General features: G+C 37.1%; 1 protein-coding gene across 3 annotated transcripts in view; it reads left to right on the top strand.

Moving 5' to 3' along the window:
• Positions 1-27,122, top strand: part of GK5 (glycerol kinase 5) — a 73,795-nt gene that overhangs the window by 4,283 nt on the left and 42,390 nt on the right. The window contains exons 2-5 of one of the 3 annotated variants that reach the window (XM_072727052.1): positions 4,886-4,979; positions 6,746-6,821; positions 18,445-18,538; positions 23,480-23,611. In XM_072727052.1, the coding sequence (XP_072583153.1) occupies positions 4,886-4,979; positions 6,746-6,821; positions 18,445-18,538; positions 23,480-23,611 (396 nt within the window). The remainder of the gene's footprint in view (positions 1-4,885; positions 4,980-6,745; positions 6,822-18,444; positions 18,539-23,479; positions 23,612-27,122) is intronic. The other 2 variants (XM_072727053.1, XM_072727055.1) reach the window with 2 other exon arrangements.

The following is a 27,122-nucleotide window of genomic DNA, read 5'->3' as shown; positions in this document are numbered from 1 at the left end:
ATTTATTTGAGAGAGAGAGAGCAGAGCAAGTGAGAACATGAGTTGAGGGAGAAGCAGGCTCCTTGCTGAGCAGGAAGCCCAGCACGGGGCTGGATCCCAGGTACCTGGGATCATGACCTGAACTTAATTGAGCCGCTCAGGAGCCCCTGCATAAACCTTTTTAATGTTTTTATTTTAATGGAATTTAGAGAAGAATTGGAGATAAGATATGTGGATTCAAGCCATCATGTTAAACTGAAGCCATGGCTTTTTTTTTTTTTTTTAATTTTATATTTTAAATTAACATACAGTAAAATTGCCTTTTTGGTGAATAAGTTCTATGATTTTTTTTAGCCCATGTAGGAGTAATCCAATAAACTCCCTTGTGCTAGCCCTTTGTAGACCTATTCCTCCCATACCTAACCCTGATCTATTTTCCATGTATATAGCTTTGTCTTTTTGAGAATGTCCTATAAATGGAAAAATACAGTCACTAGCCTTCAGAGACTGGCTTTTTTTGGCATAATGCCTTTGAGATTTGTCCATATTATGTATATCAGTAGTTCATTCCTTTTTATTTCCAAGTAGTAACCCATTAGACGGATGTGTCACATTCATTCACCAGTTGAAGTACGTTTGGGTTGTATCCGTGTTTCTGGTGATTTTGGCTATAGCTGCAGTAACCATTTGTGTACAGATTTTAATATGAACCTGAGTTTTTATTTCTCTAGAATAAATAAATACTTGCAAGTGGTATGATTGGGTCATATAGTAAGTGAATATTTAACTTAACAAACAACTACCACACTTTTCTAGAATGGCTGTACCATTTTGCATTCCCATCAGTATGCATAAGAGTTCCACATGTTTTTCACTGACACTTGAAATTATTTGTAGTTTTTATTTTACGCATTCTAATAGGTGTAGTGGTATCTCATTATGGTTTTGATTTGAATTTCCCTAATGTTTAATGATGTGGAATATTTTCTATGTATATTTGCTATCCATGTATATCTTCTTTGGCAAAGTGCCTGTTAAGTCTTTTGCTCATTTTTTAATTGGGTTGTTTTGTTTTCATACTGTTGAATTTTGGGATTTCTTCATATATCCTAAATGCAAGTCCTGTGTTAGATGGATGATTTACAGATATTTTAAATGAATCTGCACTTTGTCTTTTAATTTTCTTTACCTTTTCTTTTGTAGGTCAAATGTTTTTAATTTTGATAAAGTCCAGTTTATCAATTTCTCTGTTTTATGAGTGGTACATTTGGTGTCATGTCAAAGAGCTCTTCGCCTAAACCCACATCACAAAGAACTTTTTCCCTTGTTTTCTTCCAAACATTTTACAGTTTTATGTGATCAATTTTGAGTTAAATTTTGTGTAAGATGTGAGGTTAAGGTTAATTTTTTTGCATATGAATGTCTGATTGTTCCAACTGTTGAAAAAGCTATCTTTTTTTCCATTGAATTACCTTGTATACACTTGTTAAAAATAAATAAATAGCTAATTGATTTTAGCTATATTTGTGTGGGTCTGTTTCTGGACTCTGTTCCATTGATAGCATTTGTCTATGTTTTACAAATTACTTTGTATATTTATTTTAGAGAGGGAGAGAGAGCAAACACAAGCAGGGGGAGGGAGAGCAGACTGAGCACTGAGCCCAACATGGGGCTTGATCTCAATACCCTGAGATCATGACCTAAGCCAAAATCAAAAGTCAGATGCTCAACCAACTGAGCCGCCCAGGCGCCCCCAATTTTTTGGTAGTAGCACATTGTTTTGATTAATGTAACATTATATTAAAGTTGGGTAGTGTGATTCCTCCAGTTTTATTCTCTTGTCAACATAGTTGTAGTTATTTTAGTTCTTTTGTTTTTCCTATAAATTTTAGAATCATCATGTTTGTATCTACAAACATACTGGGATTTTAATTTTTTTTTTTTAATTTATTTATGATAGTCACAGAGAGAGAGAGAGAGAGAGGCAGAGACACAGGCAGAAGAAGAAGCAGGCTCCATGCACCGGGAGCCCGATGTGGGATTCGATCCCGGCTCTCCAGGATCGCGCCCTGGGCCAAAGGCAGGCGCCAAACCGCTGCGCCACCCAGGGATCCCTGGGATTTTGATATATAATTGTAGATAGCATTTCTTTAGCATTTTTTATTTATTTATTTTTTTATTTATTTTTTTTTCTTTAGCATTTTTTAAATGTTGAGCCACTTCCTCCTGGCTTCCATGGCTCTGATGAGAAAGCCACGGTTATAAAGAATCATTGTTACGTGTGGCCGCTTTCACGATTTTTCCCTAGTTTTTGGGTTTTAGCATTTTAGTTATGCTGGGTCTGGATATGTAATGCTTTGGACTTATCCTTTTAGAAGTCTTCTAAGTTTCTTGAATATACAGATTTTATTTTATCCTAATTATTATTATTTTTAGATTTTATTTATTTTTTTGACAGAGAGAGAGAGAGAGAGAGAGAGAGAGAATGCACAGGCAGAGGGAGTGGCAGGTAGAGGCAGAGGGAGAAGCAGGCTTCTTGCTGAGCAGGGAGCCTGATGTGGGGCTCGATCCGAGGACCACAGGATCATGGCCTGAGCTGAAGGGAGATGCTTCTATGACTGAGCCACACAGGTGCCCCAAATATACAGATTTTAAATCTTCCGCTGAACATGGAAAGTTTTTAGCACTATTACTTCTCTGAAGTAATTTTTTTTTTTGCACTGAACTCTTTTTTTTTTTTCCTTCTTTGGGGAATCTGATGACCTTTTTCTCCTGCCTCCTGAGGCTTTATTCATTCTTTTTTTCCAATATTTTTTCCTATTCCTATTATTATTTTTTAAAGATTTTATTTATTTATTCATGAGAGACAGGCAGAGGGAAAAGCAGGCTCCCTGTGGGGAGCTGGATGCAGGACTTGATCCCAGGACCTCGGGATCACGCCCTGAGCCAAAGGCAGTTGCTCAACCACTGTGCCACCCAGACATCCCTCTTTCTATTATTTTTGATAATTTCTATTGATCTATCTTCGGTTTACTGGCTTTCTTGTTATCTTTATTCTACTATTGAGCCATCCAGTGTGTTTTTTATTTGGATTGTTATATTTTTCTTTTCTTAATTGATTTGTTCCAGTTTTATTGAGGTATGATTGACAAATAAAAGTTGTATATAGGTAAGGTGTACAACATGATGTTTTGGTACCCATATGCATAGTGAAATGATTACCACAATCGAGCTAATTAACATACCCATTACCTCACATAGTTACTATTTGTGTATGTGTATATGTGTTAAGAACGCTTGAGAACTGCTCTCCTAGCAAATTTCAAGTGTATGATACACTGTTATTAACTATATAGTCACCATGCTGTATGTTAGGTCTCTAGTACTTACTCATCTTATAACTGAAAGTTTGCACCCCTTGACTAGCATCTCTCCATTTCTTCCATTCTCCTAATTACTGTAGTTTTTAATTCTAAAAATTTTATTTTTCTTTTTGTCTTATGTTTCTTGGCTGAGACTTTCTATGTTGCCATTTGTCTCAAAAGAATTTGCCCTTTCTTCTTGGAACATTTTTATAATCGCTGCTGTGAAGTCTCGGTCAGATATCTGTCATCTTGGCATTAGTATCTATTATCTTTTCCCATGTGAAATTTTTCCAGTTCTTCATATACCTTGTAATTTCAGATTATATCATGGACATTTTGAATATTGTGTTATAAGACTCTGCGCCTTGTGTAAATCCTATGATGAATGTTGATATTTTTTTTCTTTTACTGGGCCATTAATGCAGTTGGGTTCAGGCTACAAACTCTGCCAAGTCTTCTATGGACTTTGGCTTCAGTGGTTGTCTTTTCCAGAATCCTGGCAGCGGTACTATTTGCATATGCCCTTTGTATGTGCCACGCAGGAGTTGGTCTGGCACCTGAGTAGAGCTGTCCCTTAGTTGTCAACATCTTTGCTGTGCTGTTTAGCATATATTCACTCATGTACAGCTTCGAGGTGAGCCTCAGAGTTCATACACAACTTTCCAGAGCAGCTTTCCCAAGTTCCTCTTTCTCTGAGATTGTCCTGGTACTTTTTGGTTCCCCGAGCTTCCCCTTTTGGCTCCTCTTGCCAGAAAGCTGGAGCTCTGATTAGCCTACTCTGCCAGCACTTCGGATGCCCACAGCTGGGAGCACAGAGAGAGCAGAAAAACTGTGGAGGTCTTGGGCCACACCTCCTCCCTCCTTCAATATCTTAAGTACTTAGGATTACTGGTGCAACCACTACTACAAGATAGCCTGGGTACAAAAGTATAGAGGCAAGTGGGAGAAAAAAAAGAAATATGGGGACTTCTCCTGGAGTTTCCATTGCACCCTGGTACCCATTTCTGGTTTTGTGGATTGCTTTGAGTCCAGGTCAGAAAATATCAGGAAAAAAATGGGAAGCTCACCACCACTTATCAGAACTTGGATTCTTATCTTCCCCCATCTTCTTTCCAGTGTATACTTGTTAGAGTCCACAAATAGCTGCTTCCTGCCTTGGGTCCAGATTTTATCTCTTCATTCAGTGATAGAGACAGGGTGAAGTATGCTTTCTGTCATAGTCTGCAGCACACTTTGGTACTTCGTTAATTTTTGTTTTTTAAAAAAAAATTTTTTTTTGAAAAATAGTACATTTTCATTATAGAAACCTTGGAAAATAAAGATAAACTTGGAAAGTAAATATAAAATAAAGAAAGCTACAATTTTCTGCAAACTCATGAACTAAAGAAAACTTTTATATTTTCCATTTTAACAATAAAAATGAATTAGATAATGAATGAAATCATGTTGTTAATCATTTTAAACATTAAAAAAAATTTAAGACCCAGGTATTATTGACCTGATCTAATGTTTTTACTAAATTTTCTCTTTTTTCTAAATAGGTAGAAAGTCTTTATCCTCAAGCTGGCTGGGTTGAAATTGATCCTGATGCCCTCTGGCTTCAGTTTGTGACTGTAATAAAAGAATCTGTAAGAGGTAATTAGACTGGAAAAAAAAATAATAAAGCATATTTTATTTGTAATAAGAGTTTTCCTCTCAGTCTATAGAATTTTGTGGGTTTCCTAATGAAAATTATGCAAATGGTATTTTACTAGGGTCACAGTTTCTCAGTATTTTTTGGCAGACATCTGTGGTTTACAATTAAGGAAAGGTAACAGCAACTCTGTCCTTTGGTTTAAATCTTTTAGGGTACAGTATAAAGGCTGACTTTCCTTCTTCATCCCAGGTTGTGACTAGTGCTTGGTCAACTTCCTGTTGTATACAAAATACCAGAGGTTTATAAACAAAATTATAACACATAATTTCTGCTCTCAGGAATTTGCAGTTGAGTTACCTTTACTGCTTAAAAAAAAAAAAAAAGATTTAACATTTTATTTATTCACTTTTTTGAGAGAGAGATAGAGCTTGCACAAGCAGGGGGAAGGGTAGAGGGTGTGGGAGAAGCTGGCTCTGCAGGGAGCCTGAGGCAGTGCTCAATCCCCAAGATCCTGGGATCAGGACCTGAGCTGAAGGCAGGTGCTTAGCCAGCTGAGCCCACCCAGGCTCCCCAAGTTAACGTTTACTGTTAAGTTTTTGTTTTTGTTTTCGTTTTTCTGCGTGGCCTCGATGCAAAGTGCTGTCCTGGCCATAACCACAATAGGAAATCTTAGCTCTTTAAGGACATTTTCAGTGTAGCTTTCTTTAAGAATATGGCAAAAGATGACGTGTAATTGTAAATTCTGAAAGATCTTTTACTTCATTTTTATGGCTGAATTGCTTCTCCTTCTTGCCATTTTGGTTTGAAATATTTCAAAACTTATTTTAAAAAGCTGCACGAATAGTACATGGAACACCTGTATGCCTTTCTCCCAGATTCAAACATGTTTAGCAGTGTTTCCCATTCGTTACAAACTCTTTTTTTTTTTTTTTTTTTGACCAATTTAAGGATTGGTTTGTTATTTTGTGGAAAAGGAGAAAGAAGTTGGGAAGGGTTGTTTTGAACTATAGTCCATTGGAGAAAAGCAAGAGTTCAGGGTGATGACGGTTTCTGATTGGCTGGGGTAGATTTATTATAGGTGATACAATGTACATCTTTTCCTGCTGAGACCTATAATTGCCGATTTTTTCCTGCTGAGGCTTATTCTGCGGTCTGTAATTGATAGGTCTTCCTGTAATTGGCCAGTGGTATGGCCCTGACTGCATTTTAGAGAGGTTTCCCTTTATTTATTTTCATAGATTGATCATTACTTGTATTAAGATCTGGTCTTTTAGTATTTTTTTTAAGATTTTATCTATTTATTCATGAGAGACACAGAGAGAGAGGCAGAGACACAGGCAGAGGGAGAAGCAGGCTCCATGCAGGGAGCGTGATGTGGGACTCGATCCTGGGACTCCAGGATCACGCCCTGGGCCGAAGGCAGGCGCTAAACTGCTGAGCCACCCAGGGATCCCCAGCGATTTTTTAGTATTATCAAGAAGAAAATAAAAATCTGACTTACTTTGAGTAGTGTTTGGTTTTTTTCTGACATTTAAAGCAGAAAGCCATTTTGTTATTATTAGAATATGACCTTTTTCCCTTTAAGTAAAAAATTATTACAAAATCATTAGTAATGCTTTCTTAATTAGTTCCAGTTATGTTATTAAATGCTAAACCCATGTTTTCCTTAAAGATTATATTGAATGATTTATTCCCCATACTATAATATGGTAAAGAAGAACTTCACTGGCTTCTAAACACATGTTTTACCTATCTTTATTTTCAGTTGCTGGAATAGAGATGAATCAAATTGTTGGTCTTGGCATTTCAACTCAGAGAGCAACTTTTATTACGTGGAACAAGTAAGTGCATTATGTGATAAGCATTCTGTTGTTGGATCCATACATAGCGAATATATTGATGGGAAACCTCTATGGAAAGTTTTTTTTTTTGTTTTGTTTTGTTTTTTTTTTATGGAAAGTTTTAAATTTGTGAATTAATAGAAGTTTTACTTGGCTAAGAGGGATGAAAGTGGGCCTATTTTCTGGCATTTTAAAATACACTACCTGTGGGGCACCTGGGTGGCTTAGTGGTTGAGTGTCTGCCTTTGGCTCAGGACATGATCCCCCGGGGTCCTGGGATCAAGTCCCCCATCGGGCTCCCCACAGGGAGCCTGCTTCTCTCTCTGCTATGTCTCTGCCTCTCTGTGTCCCTCATGAGTAAATAAATAAATAATTAAAAAAAAATACAATCCCTGCATGTTATCTGAGCTTGACTTACATAAAATGATAATAAAAAGTGTTGATACTGTTATTAAAATTCTCCATTCTTTTCTTTAGATGTGAATTAGTTTTTCAAATAAGCTGGATTGGAATCTTAAAAATTAGCTTACACTGAAAAAGATTCAGGAGAACTTAGCAAGTTTCATAAAGACAATCCTATAATTATGGTTTATATTTTCAGTCCTCTCCAAATTTAATATTTAAATACCTGCAGCATATCAGGTATGTATAGATTAGATACAATTATATCGGGATGTCTGGGTGGCTCAGTGGTTGAGCGTCTGCCTTTGGCTCAGGGTGTGATCCTGGGGTCCTGGGGTCAAGTCCTACATCAGGCTCCCTGCATGGAGCCTGCTTCTCCCTCTGCCTGTGTCTCTGCCTCTCTCTCTCATTCTGTATCTCATGAATAAATAATAAAATTAAAAAAAAAAAACAATTATAACGGCTACTATATAGTGAATATCTACGATATTTCAGGTTCTATTATCCTAACCAACAAACTTGTTATTTGGGTATTATGTCTTTTTTACAGAGAAAGAAACTGAGGTGCAGAGAAATATATAAGTGGTTCAAGAACACTTAGTTACTAAAGAGCCAAGATTCCAAATTATTTTTTTGACCCCAAACATATGCTCTTTCCACTATCCCCATATTGCCACTCAATGTGAGTGTCTTTCAAAACAATAACAACAACCACAAAACCCTACAAAATGTTTTATTGTTACAGAGCACTAGACTTCACAAAGAGTGTCTTGAACGTGGGGTTGTGGGGAAGAGAGGTGGTAGATAAGGGGAGTAAGGATAAGCTTAAGAAACATAATCAGGGTGAAGTCACAAAGACTTGGCGTTTAATTCAGTATTAGGTAAGAGGAAGAAGTTTAAATTGACCAATATTTGTGGCCTGGACGTTTGCGGCGATATGGACTGAAATGCTAGAGAACACACAAGGAGGAATGTATTAGGTGGTGATAAGGGTGGGTAGAAGGGAATGTGATAAAGTGTTTGGTTTGGAACACGTGAATGTGGAGGTACCCCAAAGGTAGTGAGAACATTTGTCTGGTTTAACTAAGGCATGGCTCATTTCCTCCAGGTAGACTCTCCTTTCAGAGTATAATACATCTCAGATGGTTGCCTGCATCTTTAGTCCTTGGTGTCTTCCCCAAACTTCCCACCCATTGCATTGGGCAGAGCAAGTCTTAAATTGGCAATACATTGGTCAGATGAAAGAATAAATGACTTAAAGCCATCTGTGTAGATCAGGGTTTCTAAATGGTGGCACTGTTGACATTTTGGGCCAGATGATTCTTTTGGTTGTTGGGGGCTATCCTGGGCATTGTAAGGTGTTTAGCAGCATCCCTGGCCTCTGCCCACCAGATACCTGTAGCACCCTTCTCCCTCAGTTCTGATAACCAAAACCATCTCCAGACATTGCCCAGTGTCCCCTGGGGGACAGAATCACTACCATTTGAGAACTGTTGGCATAGGCAGAGTCTAGATAAATAGGTGTGTCTCCGATAAAGATTATATAGATAGAAGGAAAGAAGACTGAGGATTTGGACAATGAGTATTCATCCCTACCCCCAACTTAAAGGGGATCAGAAAGCAAAAGACTGACTTGTTAGGACAAACACAAATCTGGGAAGTAGGTGGCATGGAAGTAGGGGCAAGGTAGTGTTCCTAGGGAAATAACTGATTGGAAATGTCATGTTTTGCTGGATTTTGAGATTATGTCATTGGCCACAGAGATTTTTTCATCAAAACCTAGATGCCAGGTCCTTCATAACAGGAAGGTCAGAATATTAGGAAGCAAAGCTTTTATGTGGCAGTAGGACCATAACTCACTTTTGGGGGAGAAATAGAAAGTCAGATTCCAAGACCGTTCATTTCCCTTACTGGTGGTGTCCCTGTGGAAGGAGAAGATTTCTGCTTAAGACAATTAATTGTGAGTTTTCTTCTTGGCTGTCCTTTTTTTGAGATGTTTGTATTCTTTCGTGAGTGTTGGAAACTTTGCTTGTAGGAACTGAAATGCTAGATATTCCCCCCCCCCCCCCAAAAAAAAACCCACACAAGGCTTTTTGTTTCTTTTACCTTAAAATAGTAGAGTCTTAATATAATGCTCCCTGAATCCTGGTGAGCTACAAGCTCCCCCCCAAAAAAGCTGAGATACGCACAGAAGTGGGTACGGCTCTGAGCCAGCAGGAAGTACCTCTTGCTCATTTTCTAGAGAAAGATTGACAGGATGCTGGCACAGTAAACTGCACATTCCAGTCAACTGCACAGTGAACTGCACATTCCTGGTCAGCACCTCCTCTTCCCAGCTCACTGTTCCTTTCTCCTGCAGTCTATAGTCCTGTCGTCTTGGCCTTACAAACATTATTTTCCTGTTGTTGCTGAAAGGAAGTGTAAAACTCTGAACTTTCTTTTTGTTTTCCTCTTTCCCCCTCCTTTAGAAAATGCCAGGAACCTTGGTCCTTGGGTTTTCTTCATATTTCTCAGGTCAAAAAAATTTTTTCAATATATTTAATCAGTGGTGTGTTTAGCCTATATCTTAAAGTAATAAAATGATAGCTCCTCCATTTTGGTTGTTTTAAATTCCTTTTGTTCTAAAGTATCTGAGCTGTTCTGTTTCTTCAATCTGTGTGTCTCTCAGGGAGGCTTCTGTCAGCTAACCTTGGATCAGGGTGTGTGCCAGTTAGTAACATAAACTATGAGTCACACAAGCAAACTGAAATTCACTCAGTAACTGTTTGAGGACTTGCAGGGCGTAAGGCACTATGCTGGCTGCAGAGCTGAATATGAAAATGAGTAAGAACACCGGCCCTCGAGGAATTTACAGTCTCATAATACAGGTATGCAAATGATTCTGTGTTCCCACAGCACCAAATACGTCTTTTATTGTAATACCTGATACTCTTGTGGTAATGGTTCTTACCAATTACTTATGATACAAATATATTAAGAGTCACGGAATGGTGTAATGTGTTAGAGAGGTTTAAGGCAACTCATTTACGATGTTGCTATTGATGTTTTTCCTCCATTTCTCCTTTTATTGTTGACAGAGATAAACCCAAATCACTGCTAAGTGAGTAATGGAATATGCTCTGCTTCTTGAGATCAGTATTCTAGATTGTCTTCTACCTTGTTATGAATTAATGATGTCATCTTCTGTGATCTTCTCCCCGTCCTTGTTCTTCAGCTGTACTAGCATCTAACACATCATGCTTCACTCTGAGAACCTTTGAACATGTAATACATTTTATCCAGAGTGTTCACCTTCCTTGTTTGTTCCTACGCATCCTTCAGAGTTCACTTGTATTGTCGTTTCTCAAAGAGGTCTTTCCTGACCCCTTTACCGGGCAAGGTCTCCCTGTGAAATATACTCATGGCAATCTGTATTTCTCCTTCATAGGGCTTATTCCTGTAGTAGGCAAGCAATTGAGTAATTGAATATTTCTTTGGTTTCCCTGGTAGAAAATATATTCATGGGTCAAAGATACCATGTCCCTCTCTTTATAGCTATGTCCCCAGCTCCTGGCACTGATTGGTGTATATGCATTTGGTGAATTAGTGATTAAAATCAGATGTAAGTATGTAAGTAGATACTGTTTTGTGTCGAATGGCATCAAAGAATAATAAATTCATACATAGATTTCATTTCTATCAAACACAATCTGTTGGTAGTCCTCAGTGGTAGCAGCATTCATTTATCAAATACTTTTTTGGTATCTGGGCTAGGTGGTGAGAATCTGAAAGTGAATAGACTGTGTTCTGGAGGCTCACAGTCCAGTGGGAGATACAGATGTGAACCTAGATAGATAGAGTGCAGGCTGATAGACATCTGCTCAGTAGAAGTGCTATGTACTTGGTAATGAAGGAGCTGAATCGCTTAGAAGGCAGAATTAGGGAGAGTTTCAGAGTCACTTGAGCCAAGCCTTGAAGGCTGAGTAAGAGTTTTGTCAGGAGCAGCTTTGTACCTGTTGCTACCTGTGTCTGGAGCTCTCTTACCTGAGAATTTCCCTCTTTCTCATGATTTAAAAACCTCACTGCAGAGATCATTTCTCCTTGAAGACTTCCCTGAGCATTTTATTTGCCCTTCACTTTACCATTTTCTTTTCTTCATATCATTTATCATTATCTAAAATTCTTATTTACTTATTTGCATATTTATTACATATCTCTCATAGGCATAAAAAGTCCCACGAGCATTGGGATTTTCGTCTGCCCTATCCTCACTGGATCCTTCACATTTAGAACAGAACCTGACACATAATAGGCATTCCAGTCTTTGAGTGATGGAGATGTACCTGGAAGGGAAGGCCAGGTCTTAGGCCAGGAAACGCCATATGCTGTGGTAAGGATGAGGAGTCTGTCTCTTATAAGAAGTGGGAAACTATCAAAAGCTGTTAAGCAGAAGAGTAATGTGACCAAATTTACATTTTAAAAAGAATATTCTTTTTTATTTTTAAAGATTTTATTTATTTATTCATGAGAGACACAGAGAGAGGCAGAGATATAGGCAGAGTGAGAAGCAGGCTCCCTGCAGGGAGCCCAATGTGGGACTCAATCCCAGGATCCCAGATATGCCCTGAGCTGAAGATAGACACTCAACCATTGAGCCACCCAGGCATCCTTAAGAAGAATATTCTTGAATCAGGGTAGACAGTGGATTTGAGGGGAATGAGACCAAGTCTGAGAAGTCTTTTTAAGAAGGCTATTATTTTTTCAAGTCTCTGCTCTCATATCTAAAAACTCTCTTCACCCCCAGTTATTCTATTCCTTTACCATGCCAGCATTTCATAGCATGATCCTTACATGAAATGACAGTTTTAATTATTCATGTGTTTCTCCCTTTGCCATTAAAGTATAAACTCCAACGATGTTATGGAATCCCTTTGTGGACTTAGGATGACACACCCTCCCCCTACTTTTTGGCTGAAACAGCTAAGATATCATTAACCCAAGTGTGGCACACTAGAGGAAGAGGGGCAGCAGATTTGGCGTGGATGTGTTGCATTTGAGATGGCATGGAGCAAACTATCACAAATATGTGGAAGGCAACTGTTCGTGAGGGGATGGAACTGAAGTGAGAGGCTGGCCCTAGAGATGTAGATGAGTGAGTAGTCCTATGGTAACTGTTCATGGGTATGGGTCAGGTTGGTTTTGTTTTTTGGTTTTTTGGTTTTTGCAGAGAGCAGCTAGTTAAAAAGAGAAGGGGGCCAAGGATACAACCCTCAACAGATATAACAGCATTTAACTGGCAGTCTAAGGAAGAAAAATCTGTAAAGGAAACAAAAAAATCTATACTTGAGAGGTAGGAGAAGAAACAGCACAATGATATCATGGAAGTTTAGGAAAGTGACAGTTTTAGGTAGGAAGAAATGAGTATCAGGAGTCAATATTGCAGAAAGGCAAGTCAAACTGAAAAGGAACCTGTAGGGGCACCTGGGTGGTTCAGTTGTTAAGCATCTGCCTTTAGCTCAGGTCATGATCCCGGGGTCATGGGTATGAGCCCCATATCAGGCTCTCAGCTCAGCAGAAGCCTTCCACTCCCTCTGCTTGTACTCTCTCTCTGTCAAATAAATAAATAATCTTAAAAAAAAATGGAGCCTGTAAATCTGAAAATTAAGAAGACAGTATTTACTATAGTGAGTATAATTTTCATGAATAATTAGAAATCTAAATTACATTTGAATTGTGTTCAGTTGAGGTAATGGGTAGTGATGAGGAAATGTTGAAGGGGCTCAGTTAGATGTGGGGCACATCATCCTGGTCAAGAGAGATGCTTTTGGTTCTGTTTCAAAGATGGGGAGATTTAAGCAACAGAGTTGATGGAATATGGTTGAAACAAAGCGATGGAAGAGTTGGGAAGACGTGGGTATAGAGACTACAGGTGCAGCTGCCAGCCTGAGACATGAGAGGGAAAGCTTTTCCTCTGAACCAAAAGAGAAGTGGGGAGTTGAGGAAAGTCATTGCTGTGTTCTTACTCCCTTTTAGAAGCAGGTGGCCAGTGGTGGCCTAGGGCTTGAGAAATCTGGTGAAAATTAAGATGTGCCATTTGTAGGGCATGGGAAGGAAACTAAGGAGGGACAAGAGAAAGACTTTTATCACCTTAAGTGATTCTGAGAACACAGGCAAGGTTTTGTTACATAGATATGGATTGGTATCAGTTCACAAGGTTCTGGCGTTGAAAGTAGACACAGAAGGAACCTGGAGTGATCCCAGGTTAGGTATCGGAAAGGTAGATGGTTAACTTGAAAGATAAGGGTTAAAGAGTGACATTGTGTAGAATAATGGAGTAGGAACCTGTGAGGCTTGGTCAAAGCAAGCATTGAGTTTGAAAGAGAGGTTGTGGTAAACTAGTTCAGAACTCTAGAATCCAATCAGGGTTTATAACAACTAGGGGAATGCTGGATGAAGGAAGAAGCTATGTTTTCAGGTCAGAGGGCATGTGCAAATGAGCCATCATCCTTTACTCCTCAACCCTGCTGCGGGTGTGGGGAAAGCAGCTCACATTACTGGAGCGTCTGGCTGGTACCAGGGCAGACAGTGGGGACATTGGCCTACAAAAATTTGAGTGTATATGCTTTGGTGGATTTAGTTGTGCCCTGCACGACTGGCACAGATGCTTACCTAGGTTCTGGCCCTCTCAGCTACAGTGGCTTTCTTAAGCTGTGTCTATTAGAAGATATAAAGGGCTAGTCCCTTTTGGAGTTTTTTTGGAGCCAGACACTTAAGGAAATCTTTGGGGATGCCTGGATGGCTCTGTGGGTGGGCATCTGCCTTTGACTCGGGGCGTGGTCCCAGGGTCCTAGAATCGAGTCCCACATCAGACTCCCTGCATGGAGCCTGCTTGTCTAGAACTCTGCCTGTGTCTTTGCCTCTCCTCCTGTCTGTGTCTCATGAATAAAAAAATAAAATATTAAAAAAAAAAAAAAAGAAAAGAAATCTTTGGCAGGTACCTAGCTGATCACAGAGGTAACAGAAGTTGCAGAAACTTCAGTAACCACACACAACAAGGAATATACACTTTGCAAAAAATAGTTCGGAAAAGTCGCAAACTGGAAACTCCAACCCTCAACAAAGAAAAATCAGCAATCCATGAGGAGTGGGAAAATCAGAATCCTTTTTTTTTTCCCAAAAGATTTTATTTATTTATTCATGAGAGACACAGAAAGAGAGACAGAGAGAGACATGGGCAAAGGGAGAAGCAAGTTCCCTGAGAGGACCCTGACACGGGACTTGATCCTAGGATCACAACCTGAGCCAAAGGCAGACACTCAACCACGAGCCACCCAGGTGCCCTGGAAAATCAGATTTCTAGAGTTATCACATTTATTTTCAAAGGAATAAGTTTTAAACATCTCACTCACTGACTAAAGAAATTAGTCATAATTTAAGGAATATTTGATGGATAAATCTATTAAAAACTAAAATTATACATTAAGATATAAATTACACATTATAAATAGTACAGTTTAAAACTATACAATTCAGAATTGATGGCATTTCCTTATAACCACGTTCAACTCCTTAATTACTTTGTCTTTCCTATAAATAGTACCTCTCAGTTCTCAGCCTTACAAGTTATTAAAGCAAAGTGCATTTTTATGTACTAAACTAACAAAAAAGTCAATCTGGGTGAGATGATAGCAGAATTGTTTGACTCATGCACTGCCGTCATATTTTGTCATATATTTGTTTTCATATAAAATTGATGTCTCCAAATATTTATCAAGCACATTAAAAGTGTAACAATAGTCAATATGCAGTACTGGTTATAACATCAAATATTGCAAGTTTGGCCACATCTGAGGAGCTAGAGAATTGTCTTACCTTTTTACTCCGTAATCTCATACTTAGGAGTGAGGGAGACTTGGGAGAAATAACCCAAAAGAAGCAACAGCAGCACCTCAAAATTTGACCTTGGGAAATAGAGTCACTGCGGCTGTAATTAGTTAAATTAGGGTGAGGTCATAATGCAGTAAGGTGGATTTGTAATTCAGTATGACTAGCGTCCTCATAAAAAGATGGAGAATGCCATGTGGAGGAGGAGGAGGTTCGGAGTGATGTAGCTATGAGCCAAGGAATGCCAGAGATTATTGTGACCTCCAGAAGCTTAGGATAAAGCAAGGAAAGATTCCCTTACAGGTTTCAGAGGGAGTGTGGCCCTGGCAACACCATGATTTTGAATGTCTAGTCTCCAGAACTATGAGATGATAAATTGCTGTTGTCTTAAGCCATGGAGTCTGTGGTGCTTTGTTATGTCAGCCCAAGGAAACAAATACAATGGTCGACTGACTTTTGACAAGGGTACCAAGACCAGGCATGCAGAAAGAACCATCTTCTCAACAAGTGGTGTTGAGAAAAGTGGGTGTCTATATACAAAAGTATGAATGTGGATCCTTACCATATATAAAAATTAACTTAAAAATGCATTGAAGACTAAATTTACTTTATTTATTTTTAAATATTTTATTTATAAAAAAAAATATTTTATTTATTTATTGATGAGAGACACAAAGAGGCAGAGATATAGGCAGAGGGAGAAGCAGCCTCCTTGTGGGGAGCCTGATGCAGGACTTGATCCCAGGATCCCAGGATCACCACCTGAGCCAAAGGCAGACGCTCAACCCCTGAGCCACCCAGGCACCCTGAAGACTAAATTTAAGATAAAACTGCAAAACTCTTAGAAGAAAGCATAGAGGAAAATTTTCATGGCTGTGGATGTAGAATTGATTTCTTAAATGGGTCTAAAACCACAGCTAACAAAACAAAAAATAGATAAATTGGACTTCACTGATATCAAAAACTTACAGGTATCAGCTAAGTTGCATACAATAGTTAAGCTATTAAGATATTTTTGACAACTAAATTTTCTTTAATTTTCTCAACTATTGAATTCCCCAAAATATAAAAAATGCCTAAATTGAATCATAAATAACAAGAAATAAAGTCATGTTGAAATTATTTTGACATAGTGTGCAATTTACATTTTAAAAATGTATCTGGAAAAATTTATAGTCCTTGATATCTTAAATGTGCAGTAAGATTTCTAGAAACTGACTACAGCATGTAATATGGAAAGCATGTGTCTTGGTATGCACTTTGGTGTGTTTGGTTTTAATTTCATCTGCAGGAACATAGGAAAATCACTTCTGATTTGTACTAATGATAATGGTGACTATTGGGATCACTGAAGGAAAAAGAAGTAACATGTTCATGTATAGGTGAATGCTGTGATTCTCATTAATAGAGAGTTCTCGGGATCCCTGGGTGGCGCAGTGGTTTGGCGCCTGCCTTTGGCCCAGGGCGCGATCCTGGAGACCCAGGATCGAATCCCATATCAGGCTCCTGGTGCATGGAGCCTGCTTCTCCCTCCTCCTGTGTCTCTGCCTCTCTCTCTCTCTGTGACTATCATAAATAAATAAAAATTAAAAAATAAAAAAAATAAAAGAAAAAAAAATAGAGAGTTCTCATCCTCAGGGAAAGGAAACTATGAAGTGGGTGAAAAAAACTCAAAATGGTAGAAAATATATATTTGCAAATAATGTATTTGATAAATAATTAATATTTAGGATATAAAGAACTACAACTCAACAGCAAAAACCCAAATAACCTAATTCATAAATGGACAGAGAACTAGACTAATATATAAATGGTCAATAAACACATGGAAAGATGTGCAATATCATTAGCCATTGGGGAAACCCATATCAAAACCACAGTGAGGTACTGCTTTACACCCAGCAGGATCGCTATAATTTAAAAAATGGAAAATGACAAGTTTTGGTGAAGATGTGGAAACCCTAGAGCTCTTGTATGCTGATGGCGGGGATGTAAAATGGTGTAGCCGCTATGGAAAGAAGTCAAGCAGTTCTTCAAAAAGTAGACTTAGCACATGCCCAGAATTCTGATCCCAGGTATGCCCAAAGGGATTGGAAACAGGGACTCAAATGGCTGCTTGTACAGCAGTTCTTATAATAGCATTATTCACAGTAGCAAGAAGGTGGATGTTTGGAAATATTGGTGATAGTAACAGAACATTGTGAAATGTACTTAATGCCACTGAACTGTGCACTTAAACATGCTTAAAATGGCAAATTTCATGTTATGTATATTTCACCACAATTTTTATAAAGAGAGAGATTCAAGGGGTATAGTGATAGATCACGGAACACAAGAAAGGAAGGAAGCTTGGGAGAGGTTGGTAGGAAGAAGAGGGAATGTCTGAAGGATTAAAGGCTGCAGTGAGGTTGAAGGAAAAGTATTTAGAGAGTAAGATTGAGAGAACTGGAATAGTAGCAAGATGTGTCGACTAATGTATTGGGATGGTAGCATTTCAAGAGTAGGATGTTACCAGGTAATAAAGTTGAGGATGTGCCTTTGAGTGTAGACTGCATAAGAAGTGTGGGAAACAGCAGTCTAGGGAATTAAACATGGTCAAACCCACACAGAAGGGCAGTCAGAAATAGGGTAGAAAGTAAGCCTGAGTTTCATATCAAAGATTAGTGGATGTCAGTGGTTGAACTTGCAGGAGCCAAAAAGGGAAATGATTTCTTTCTACTATATTTCTTAGTTCTGTCCTTACATTGCATTGTCGATCCAAAAGTTGTTGAATTTCTTTTTTTCAGACACATTTTAATAAGCCTGGTAGGTTGCCAGTGGCTAAGCCTATTGTAAAGTTGAGAGGTGTAGAAATAGGTTCAGGTAATATTTCAGCTCTTCTGTAGGTATAGAAGTTTTGATCTGTATCAAGTATTGATACAAGATCATTGTATGTATTGTATCAAGTATTGTCTGTATCAAGTACAATGATGGGGAAAACATTGGCTTCTTGCTTTTCAAAGTGTATAAGCAAGTCTTTAAAGGACTTTTCATTAGATTTGCTTTGTTGTAGAAGTGTGCACATTGTACTGCTTCAAAAAGAATATCTTTCCAATAGAATTTTATCTAGAATTCCATACTATATTGTGTTATAATTGTTACAAAATGTGTTCAATTTATAAAATAAAAAAGTCATTCAGCAAGCCCCATCTAATTAAATCCTACTTTGAGATTCCATTGCGGCCTCTAATTTTTTCTCTTGTAACAGATTTTTTATTTAATATAGCCTCTGGGAAAAAAAAATAATATAGCCTCTGATTTATTTAATATAGCCTCAGCCTCTGACTGAGTCACAAAATGCTGTTTTTATCTTTCTTAGGAAAACGGGAAATCATTTTCACAACTTCATTAGTTGGCAAGATTTAAGAGCTGTTGAACTTGTAAAATCTTGGAATAATTCACTCATAATGAAGGTAATCTTAACTTCTATGATTTGGATGTTACTATTTTCCCTGTAAATATCCCTTTGCTGTAGGCTTAAGAGTGTAATGTCCTAATTGTTCAGTTTTACGACACTGATAAGAGAATACATACCTGTACACTCTTCACATCAGTGAAACTTCGTAGTAGTCACCCCAAAGCATATGTGGTGATAGACTGGAGTAGTTAACTGTGCTTCAGGAAACCCCGAAGAGGTTTAGAATGGCCTAGATGTTCTCACGTGAGTGAGAATTCATGTGGCTGATCTTGAAAAAAAAATAGACAAAATGCAAACTATGTCCAGAAAAAAATACAGAAATGTCTAAATTTCATCCTCTATTGTTATAAAAATGGAGAGTGGATATCGAAATAGATAAGTAGCTGACTGCCACTAGCTCTTAACCTGATGCCTACTACACACATAGTGGTAGCAAATGACAGTGGTGATGACCATGACAGTGACAATGTAAGTGCGGGATTATTGAGTCAGAGGGCAAGATAATTTTCTAAATGTGGCCAAACCTGAAATATGTGTTGTCATCAATATTGCATATTGCATTTTACAATATTACATGTTCTAATGCCGCACAGCTAAATGCCTTCTCAGTTAGGTGCCTGTACCAGATGGTGCTTCAGGGAGTATCTGGAGCATATAGTTTACTCAATAACTATTGGGAGACATTAATTTTATATGAAAACAAACAGGAATATATTATGGAATATGACAGCGATGCATGAGTGAAACACTTTTGCCGTAATCTCTCCCACATTGGCTTTTCTTCTGTTCATTTAATATATGAAAATGCACCTTGCTTTAATAACTTGTAAGGCTGAGAACTGAGAGGTGCTGTTTACAGGAAAGACTAATTAAGGAGCTGAAAATGATTATAAGAAAATGTCATGAACTTTAAATGGCAGAATTTAAAATTATACTGTTTATAATGTGTAATTCGGTATCTTAATGGATAATTTTAGTTTTTAATGGGTCAATTTGTCAAGCATTTCTTAGGTTAGTCAGTGAGGTATTTAAAACTTTTATCCCGGGATCCCTGGGTGGCGCAGCGGTTTGGTGCCTGCCTTTGGCCCAGGGCGCAATCCTGGGGACCCGGGATCGCGCTCGGTGCATGGAGCCTGCTTCTCCCTCTGCCTATGTCTCTGCCTCTTTCACTCTCTCTCTCTCTGTGTGACTCTCTCTGTGTGTATCATAAATAAATAAAATAAAAATTAAAAAAAAACTTCATAAAACTTTTATCCCTTTGAAAATAAGTTTTGACTTTGGAAACATTTACTTCTGTAGTATGAACTCCAAATCTCAAATGTAAAACACTTAAACCACAAACTCAGCATTTAAAGCACTTCTGCTTGATATTGAACATGTGTATGGTGTAAGCTTTGGCTTCTCTTAGGAGAAAAATGTACACAGACTCCTGGAGTTTAGCATGTTTCCTTTCACTGTTGTTCTGAGTCTTGCCTAATGGTTGGTAAGGCTTCTCTTTGCTTTTAGCATAAAATCTCAACTCCTTACCATGGATTGATTGGCCTTGTCTAAAGCTCTGACCACTTCCCAGACCCTTTGTCCCTGAAGCTACAGAGGATTGAGCTCCAGCTTTGCCAGCCTGCTTTTGTTCTTAAAGCACCCAAGCTGTCTCTTACCTTCAGGCCTTTGTACCCTCAAGGGGCTCTCTCTCCCATTATGACTAGATTCTTCTCATCCTTCCAGGCCCAGCTCATAGGCCATCTCCTCCATGTGGGCTCTTTCCTGCTATCCTATTTATAGAGTAGCATGTCCCCAGCCCCTTATCCAGTCTCTATTATATTGTTCTTTATTTCTTTCACAGCACTTAATCACATTTCAAAGATTTTGAGATGTACATTTTTTCAGTTGAAATTTTAGTTGAGATAAGTGTAAATTCATATTCAGTTGTAAGAAATAATACAGGGATCCCTTATAGGCTTTGCAGTTTCTCTCAATGGTAACATTTTACAAAACTATACTGTAGTGTCACAAACAGGATATTGACGTTAATACAATGTGTAGCTCTTATTCAGATTTCATCAGTTTTACTTATACTTGTGTGTATGTGTGTTATAATTTCTGTACAGTTTTTTTCCTGTGTTCATGTATCTACCACCAGTCAAGACACTGAACAGTACCATCCTTACGAGGGACTCTCATGTTGCTCTATTTATTTATTTGTTTGTTTGTTTATATTTTTTCATGTTGCTCTTTTATAACTACATCCATTTCTCTCCTGTGCACCTCCCCACTATCTTCTCATCTCTCGCTCCTTGCAATCACTAATCTGTCCTCCATTAAAAATGTTCTCTCACTTCAGAATATTATATACATAGAGTGATGTAGTACGAAACCTTTTGGGATTTTCTTTTTTTCACTTAGTGTAATTCCCTGGAAAATCCAAGTTGTATGTGCTTCTTTTTATTGCTGAGTTGTGTTCAGTGTACAGATGCACCACCTGTTTAAGGACATCTGTGCAAATCCCAGTTTTTGGCTATTACAAATAGAGCTGTTTTGAACATTTGTTTACAGAATTTCATGTGAACATAAGTTTTCACTTCTCTAAGATAATACCCTAAGAGTACAATTAATTGCTAGGTCAAATGGTAATTGCATGTTTTGCTTTATAAGAAACTGTCAGACTTTTTTTCCAGAATAGCTTCATCTTTTACATTCTTACCAGCAATGTATAACTTATAAGACACCTTTTTCCCAATTTAAAAAGGGTGATTTTTTTAAGGAGGATTTTTTTTTAAGATTTTGTTTTTAGGTACCTCTACACCCAGTATGGGGCTTGAACTCACAACCTCAGGATCAGGAGTTGCGTGCTCTACCTAGTAAGCCAGCCAGGCACCCAAAGCAGGATGTATTTTTAACCATAATTTTTAAAACTCATTTTAACCATTGATTATATCTTAGCATTATATCATAATTTAACTAGCAGATTTTTTTTCTTTTTTTGGTAGTACATTCAATATTGGTTTATTTTTACATTCAGTGTCTTCTTAAATTATCTCACTTACTGATTTGATTACTTGTCTGTCTCTTCCCACTAGAATGTAAATTTCAAGAAGGCAGGGCTTCTGCCTATATTGTTCATTCTGCTTTCTCAAGGCCTAGCACAGTACATAGAAGGTACTCAATAAATATTTGTTAAATGTAAAAACAAAATGTTAATTGTTCGTATGTTGATTAAAAGTGCAAGTGTAAGAACTCTTAATACTTTTTGTGTGCCCCCTCCCCCATTATCTGCATTTTAGTAGAAGATCCCTGAGGATATTAAATCTGATTTTTTTTTAATAGAGGGAAGTATAGTATTCTTAGGAAGGAAGAACCTCTTTCAGTTTGAAACGTTCCTTAATATAAGGATTAAGATTTAAGAAACTCTTATCTTTTATTTTTTTATTTTTTTATTTTTTGGAAACTCTTATCTTTTAATAAACAGTGTGCAAAATATAAAGAAAGAAAAGGTTTGAGCACTGAATAAGGTGAGAAGGAAGTTAAAAGGGTATAAAGTTAATATGATGAATAAGGTCTGAGGATCTAATTTATATCATAATTACTATAATTAATAATACTGTATTATATAATTGAAATTGACTAAGAGTAGAACTTAGAGGCAGCCTGGGTGGCTCAGTGGTTTAGTGCGGCCTTCGGCCCAGGGCGTGATCCTGGAGACCTGGGAATTGAGTCCCACGTCAGGCTTCCTGCATGGAGCCTGCTTCTCCCTCTGCCTGTGTCTCTGACTCTCTCTCTCCCCCTGTGTCTCTCGTGAATAAATAAATAAAATGTTAAAAAAAAGAAAAGAAAAGAAAAGAAAAAAGTAGAACTTAAATGCTCTCACCAAAAAGAAAAGGAAAAAAAAAATGGGGCTCATTGTTCAAAAAAAAAAAGACTGAAATGTAAAGAGAATTGAATCTATACATTTTCTTGATTGTTGCATTTATTATTTATTATTTTAGTAAGTCAAAATGCTTAAATGTATATATATATACTATTATATATATATATATACCACTAATATATATATATTAGAGAGAGCATGTGCGTGTGAGTGGGGAGGGAGAGGCAGAGGAAAAAGGAGAGAGAGAATCTTAAGAACGCTCTACGTCAGCACAGAGCCTGATGCAGGGCTCGATTTCATGACCCTGAGATAATCACGTGAGCTGAAATCAAGAGTCAGATGCTTAACCAACGGAGCCACCCAGGCACTCCTTTAAATATATTTTTTAGGGGAGGGGTGGGCAGTAACAGAGGAAAAAAATGCAAGAAGTAGGTAAATTCTCTGTAAGTGAATATTTTGTAAAACATTGGTCATAAGTAGAATTGTTCATCTTCATTCTTATAATAGATGGCAGGATAAAGTTTTTGTTTTTTGATTTTTTTTTTTTTACCATGTCTTAGAAGGCTTAAAACTCAAAGCTTGTTTTCTATGAAAACCTTTTTCTTTTTAATTAAAGATTTTGTTTACTAAGAAGTAAATTTTAAACTATATATATTTCATCTTTGATTTAGATAAATCTGTATAGATAGTATTGAATGAAATCATACATCCCAAATTTTAGGTACTTAATATATAGGAGGCTTTCCTTTATAATTTAAATTAATTTCATTAAAAATATATTTCTAACAGGAATATAATTTTCTCCCTTGACTCTCTCCCTTTTATATTAAAAGATTTTATCTTTAGCTTCTTGTGTTTACTAAAGAAGGTCATAGTAGATGTGTTACGTATGTTAGAATACAAATTGTCCACTTAGGGTAATATTGCTTTACTTTATTTTCTTAAGTGCTGGGAACACTATAAGTAGTTGAATGATTTGTTTGTTATTGGGTTTGTTTTCATGTGTGTAGAATTAATATAGAAATATCAAGCATCATTAAATGCATTTTCCTAAAATACCTTTCTTTTTAATAGCTATTACAGAATTCCTGCCGAGTGCTGCACTTTTTCACTAGAAATAAACGATTTTTAGCAGTCAGTTTATTCAATTTCACAAACCAGCATGTTTCTTTGAGATTGGCCTGGATTTTACAGAACCTGGTTGAGGTAAGGAAAGATTGTGTGTGTGCATGTACGCACGCACACATGTGTGTAAATTACAGAGAAGAAAAAAATAAATACAGTAATTTGCTTATTTGAGGGAAAATTGTCTACTACATACTGAGATGGAATACAGGAATCTTTACTCCGTTTTTAAAAATATTTTATTAAAAAAATTTAAAAAATATTTTAAAGTCATAACACACACACACACACACACACACACAAAGTAACATACAGAAAACTGAAAAAAACAAAAATGTACCACTCATTGATACATTGTAGAGCAAACATCTGTGTAACACTACTAGAATCAAGAAATAGAACATTGTAAAAAAGAAAAAAAAGAAAGAAAGAAATAGAACATTGTGATACTATGTATCACATTTTCTTTCCACTTTGACACTTTTACTGTTATACTTAGGTGTGGTGTTTTTCTCCACACTATATTTTAGTTTTAACTGAATTCTTTTGTATTTTGTATAAATATGTAAATTAATTTTCTTCTATTTTCATTGCTATTTAGTGTTCAGTATTTGATTTTATCACTATTCATTTATCCATTCTTTTCATGTACATTTGAGTTATTTCTAGTTTTGGGCTATTATGAATGATGCTGTCTTTTGGGGAACATATTAAAGGCATTTCTGCTTTATCTATATATAGGAATGGAATTTTTAGGGCATGGATGTGTGTGTGTATATATATCTTCACTTTTAGTGGATAATATAAAATATTTCCCATAATTTTTGATAATTTACATACCCACTATTAGTCATTGAGAGGACTTCATATTTTATTTACCATGATAATTGGTATTATCAGGTTTGTTTGTTTTTTTTTTTTAATTTTAGCCATTTTGGTAGGTAGAAGTAATTTCTCATTGCAATTTTAGATTGGATAATAAAAAAAGAAGAGCCAACTATAATGCTGTCTACAGGAGAAACACTTTAGATTACAAACTACAAATCAGTTAAAAGTAAATAGATGGAAAAGATCTCTCATGCAAACAGCAACCATAGCTAAGTGGATATGCTAATATACAACAAAATAGACTTTAAAACAAAAAATGTTATTATAGCTAAAGAAGGGCACTTTATAATGATAGTCAATCCACCAGAAATATATAACAATTATAAACATATGTGCATGTAATAACAGTGCCCCAAAATACATGAAATAAAAGTTAACAGAATTGAAGGGGAAGGGCACCTCAGATGGCTCAGCAGTTTAGTGCCGCCTTCAGCCCAGGGCATGATCCTTGAGACCTGGGATCGAGTCCTATGTCGGGCTTCCTGCATGGAGCCTGATTCTCCCTCTGCTTGTGTCTCTGCCTCTCTCTCTCTCTCTCTCTCTCTCTCTCTGATTCTCTCATGAATAAATAAAATCTCATATAAAAAGAATTTAAGGGGAAAATAGACAATTCAATAGTAATAGCTAAAGACTTCAACACCCCACCTTTAATAATGCATGGAACAACTAGACAGATAAACAAAGAAATAGAAAACTTAGACAATAGTATAAGCTAACTAGATCAAACAGGTGTTTATGGAAAACTCCAATAACAGAATATACATTCTTAAATGCACATGGAATCTTCTCCAAGATACACACATGCTACACCATAATGCAGGCCTCAGTAAATTTAGAAGGACTGAAATCATACAAAGTATTTCTCTGATAACAAAGGAGTGAAATTATAAATAACAGAAAGGTGAGGTGCCTAGCTGCCTCAGTCAGTAGAGGATGTGACCCTTGATCTGAGGGTTGTGAGTTCAAGCCCCACAGTGGGTGTAGAGATTACTAAAAATAAAATCCTAATTTAAAAAAAAAGAATTCACAGAACAAAATTTGGGATGTTCAAAAATATATGGAAATCAAACTAATTTCTTACATGACCAATGGGTAAAAGAAGAAATTCTATGAGAAATTAGAAGATACTTTGAGATTAATGAAAATGAAAACACAATATACCAAGTCATGTGTTGCAGCAACATCAGTGTTTAGATAAAAATTTATAGCCAGACTATATTACCTATAGAGACTATGTTAACAACTGTCTAACATTCTAACTTAAGACACTGGCAAAAGGTAGCAAACTGAACCCATAGTAGTAGAAGGGAAGAAACGTAAAGATTAGCATGAAAATTAATGAAATAGAGAGTAGAAAAAATAGTTGAAAAAATCAACAAAACAATGGTTTTCATGTCTTTCTATGGCTTGGTAATGCATTTCTTTTTATCACTGATTAGTATTTCATTGTCTAGATGTATTTCAATTTGCTTATCTAATCACTCGTTGGAGGACATATTGTTGCTTCTAATTTTTGGAACTTATGAATAAAGTTGGTGTAAACATTTGTGTGCAGGTTTTTGTATAAAGATAAATTTCAACTCATTCGAGTAAATACCTAGGTGTGCAGTTGCTATATTAGACGATAAGATTATGGTTAGTTTTTTAAGAAAATGCCCAACTATTCTCCAAAGTGGTTATACCATTTTACATTCCTACCAACAATGAATGAGAGTTCCTGTTGCTCCACATCCTTGCTAACATTTGATATCAGGGGTTTGGATTTTAGCCATTCCAATAGGTGTGCAGTAGTATTTCATTGAATTAACTTGTAATTCCTTGGCATAACAATATGATGTAGAAATATGACTTTTCTTTCCTTCTCTTTTTTTTTTTTTTAAAGATTTTATTTATTTATTCATGAGAGACACACAGAGAAAGAGAGAGAGAGGCAGAGACACAGGCAGAGGGAGAAGCAGGCTCCACGCAGGGAGCCCAATGTGGGACTCCATCCCAGGTCTCCAGGATCAGGCCCTGGGCTGAAGGCAGCGCTAAACCGCTGAGTCACCAGGGCTGCCCTTTCCTTTTCTTTTTAAACATTGACAAGGACTTCTAGGATATATTGACTAGAGGTTTGGCCACACACATCCTTTTCTCATTCCTGATTTTGGGACAAAAGCTTTCAACATTTCACCATTTAGTATGAATTTGTAGTAGATTTTCTTTAGATACCCTTTCTCAAATTAAGGAAATCCTCTACCTTACTTAGTTTGCTAAGACTCTTTATTATGAATAGATGTTGAATTTATCAAATACATTTATATTTGTTATCTGTATCTGTTGTCTAAGAGTGGCATCCTACTTGGGGTTTGTAGAGTGTCTTGAATTCATTGCTTGATTTCTTTTCATTGATTTTTAAAATTTCTCAGCCATTATCTTCAAAAGTAACTTCTGCTCCATTCTTTTCTAACCTTTCTCCCAAATCTATTCTCTCTTAAGTTGTTCCTAATGTGCTAATAAAACCCATCCATTAGGGTGCCTGGGTGGCTCAGTTGGTAAAGCATCTGCCTTCGGCTCAGGTCATGATCCCAGGGTCCTGGGATGGAGCCCCATGTTGGGCTCTCTGCTCAGTGGGGAGCCTGCTTCTTCCCTTTCCCTCTGCCCCTCCCCCCTGCTCGTGCTCTCTCTCTCTCTCACTCTGTCAAATAAATAAAATCTTTTTAAA

The sequence above is a fragment of the Vulpes vulpes genome, chromosome 11, assembly GCF_048418805.1.
Source record: "Vulpes vulpes isolate BD-2025 chromosome 11, VulVul3, whole genome shotgun sequence".
NCBI lineage: Eukaryota > Metazoa > Chordata > Mammalia > Carnivora > Canidae > Vulpes > Vulpes vulpes.
This window is presented reverse-complemented; position numbering and strand designations above follow the sequence as displayed.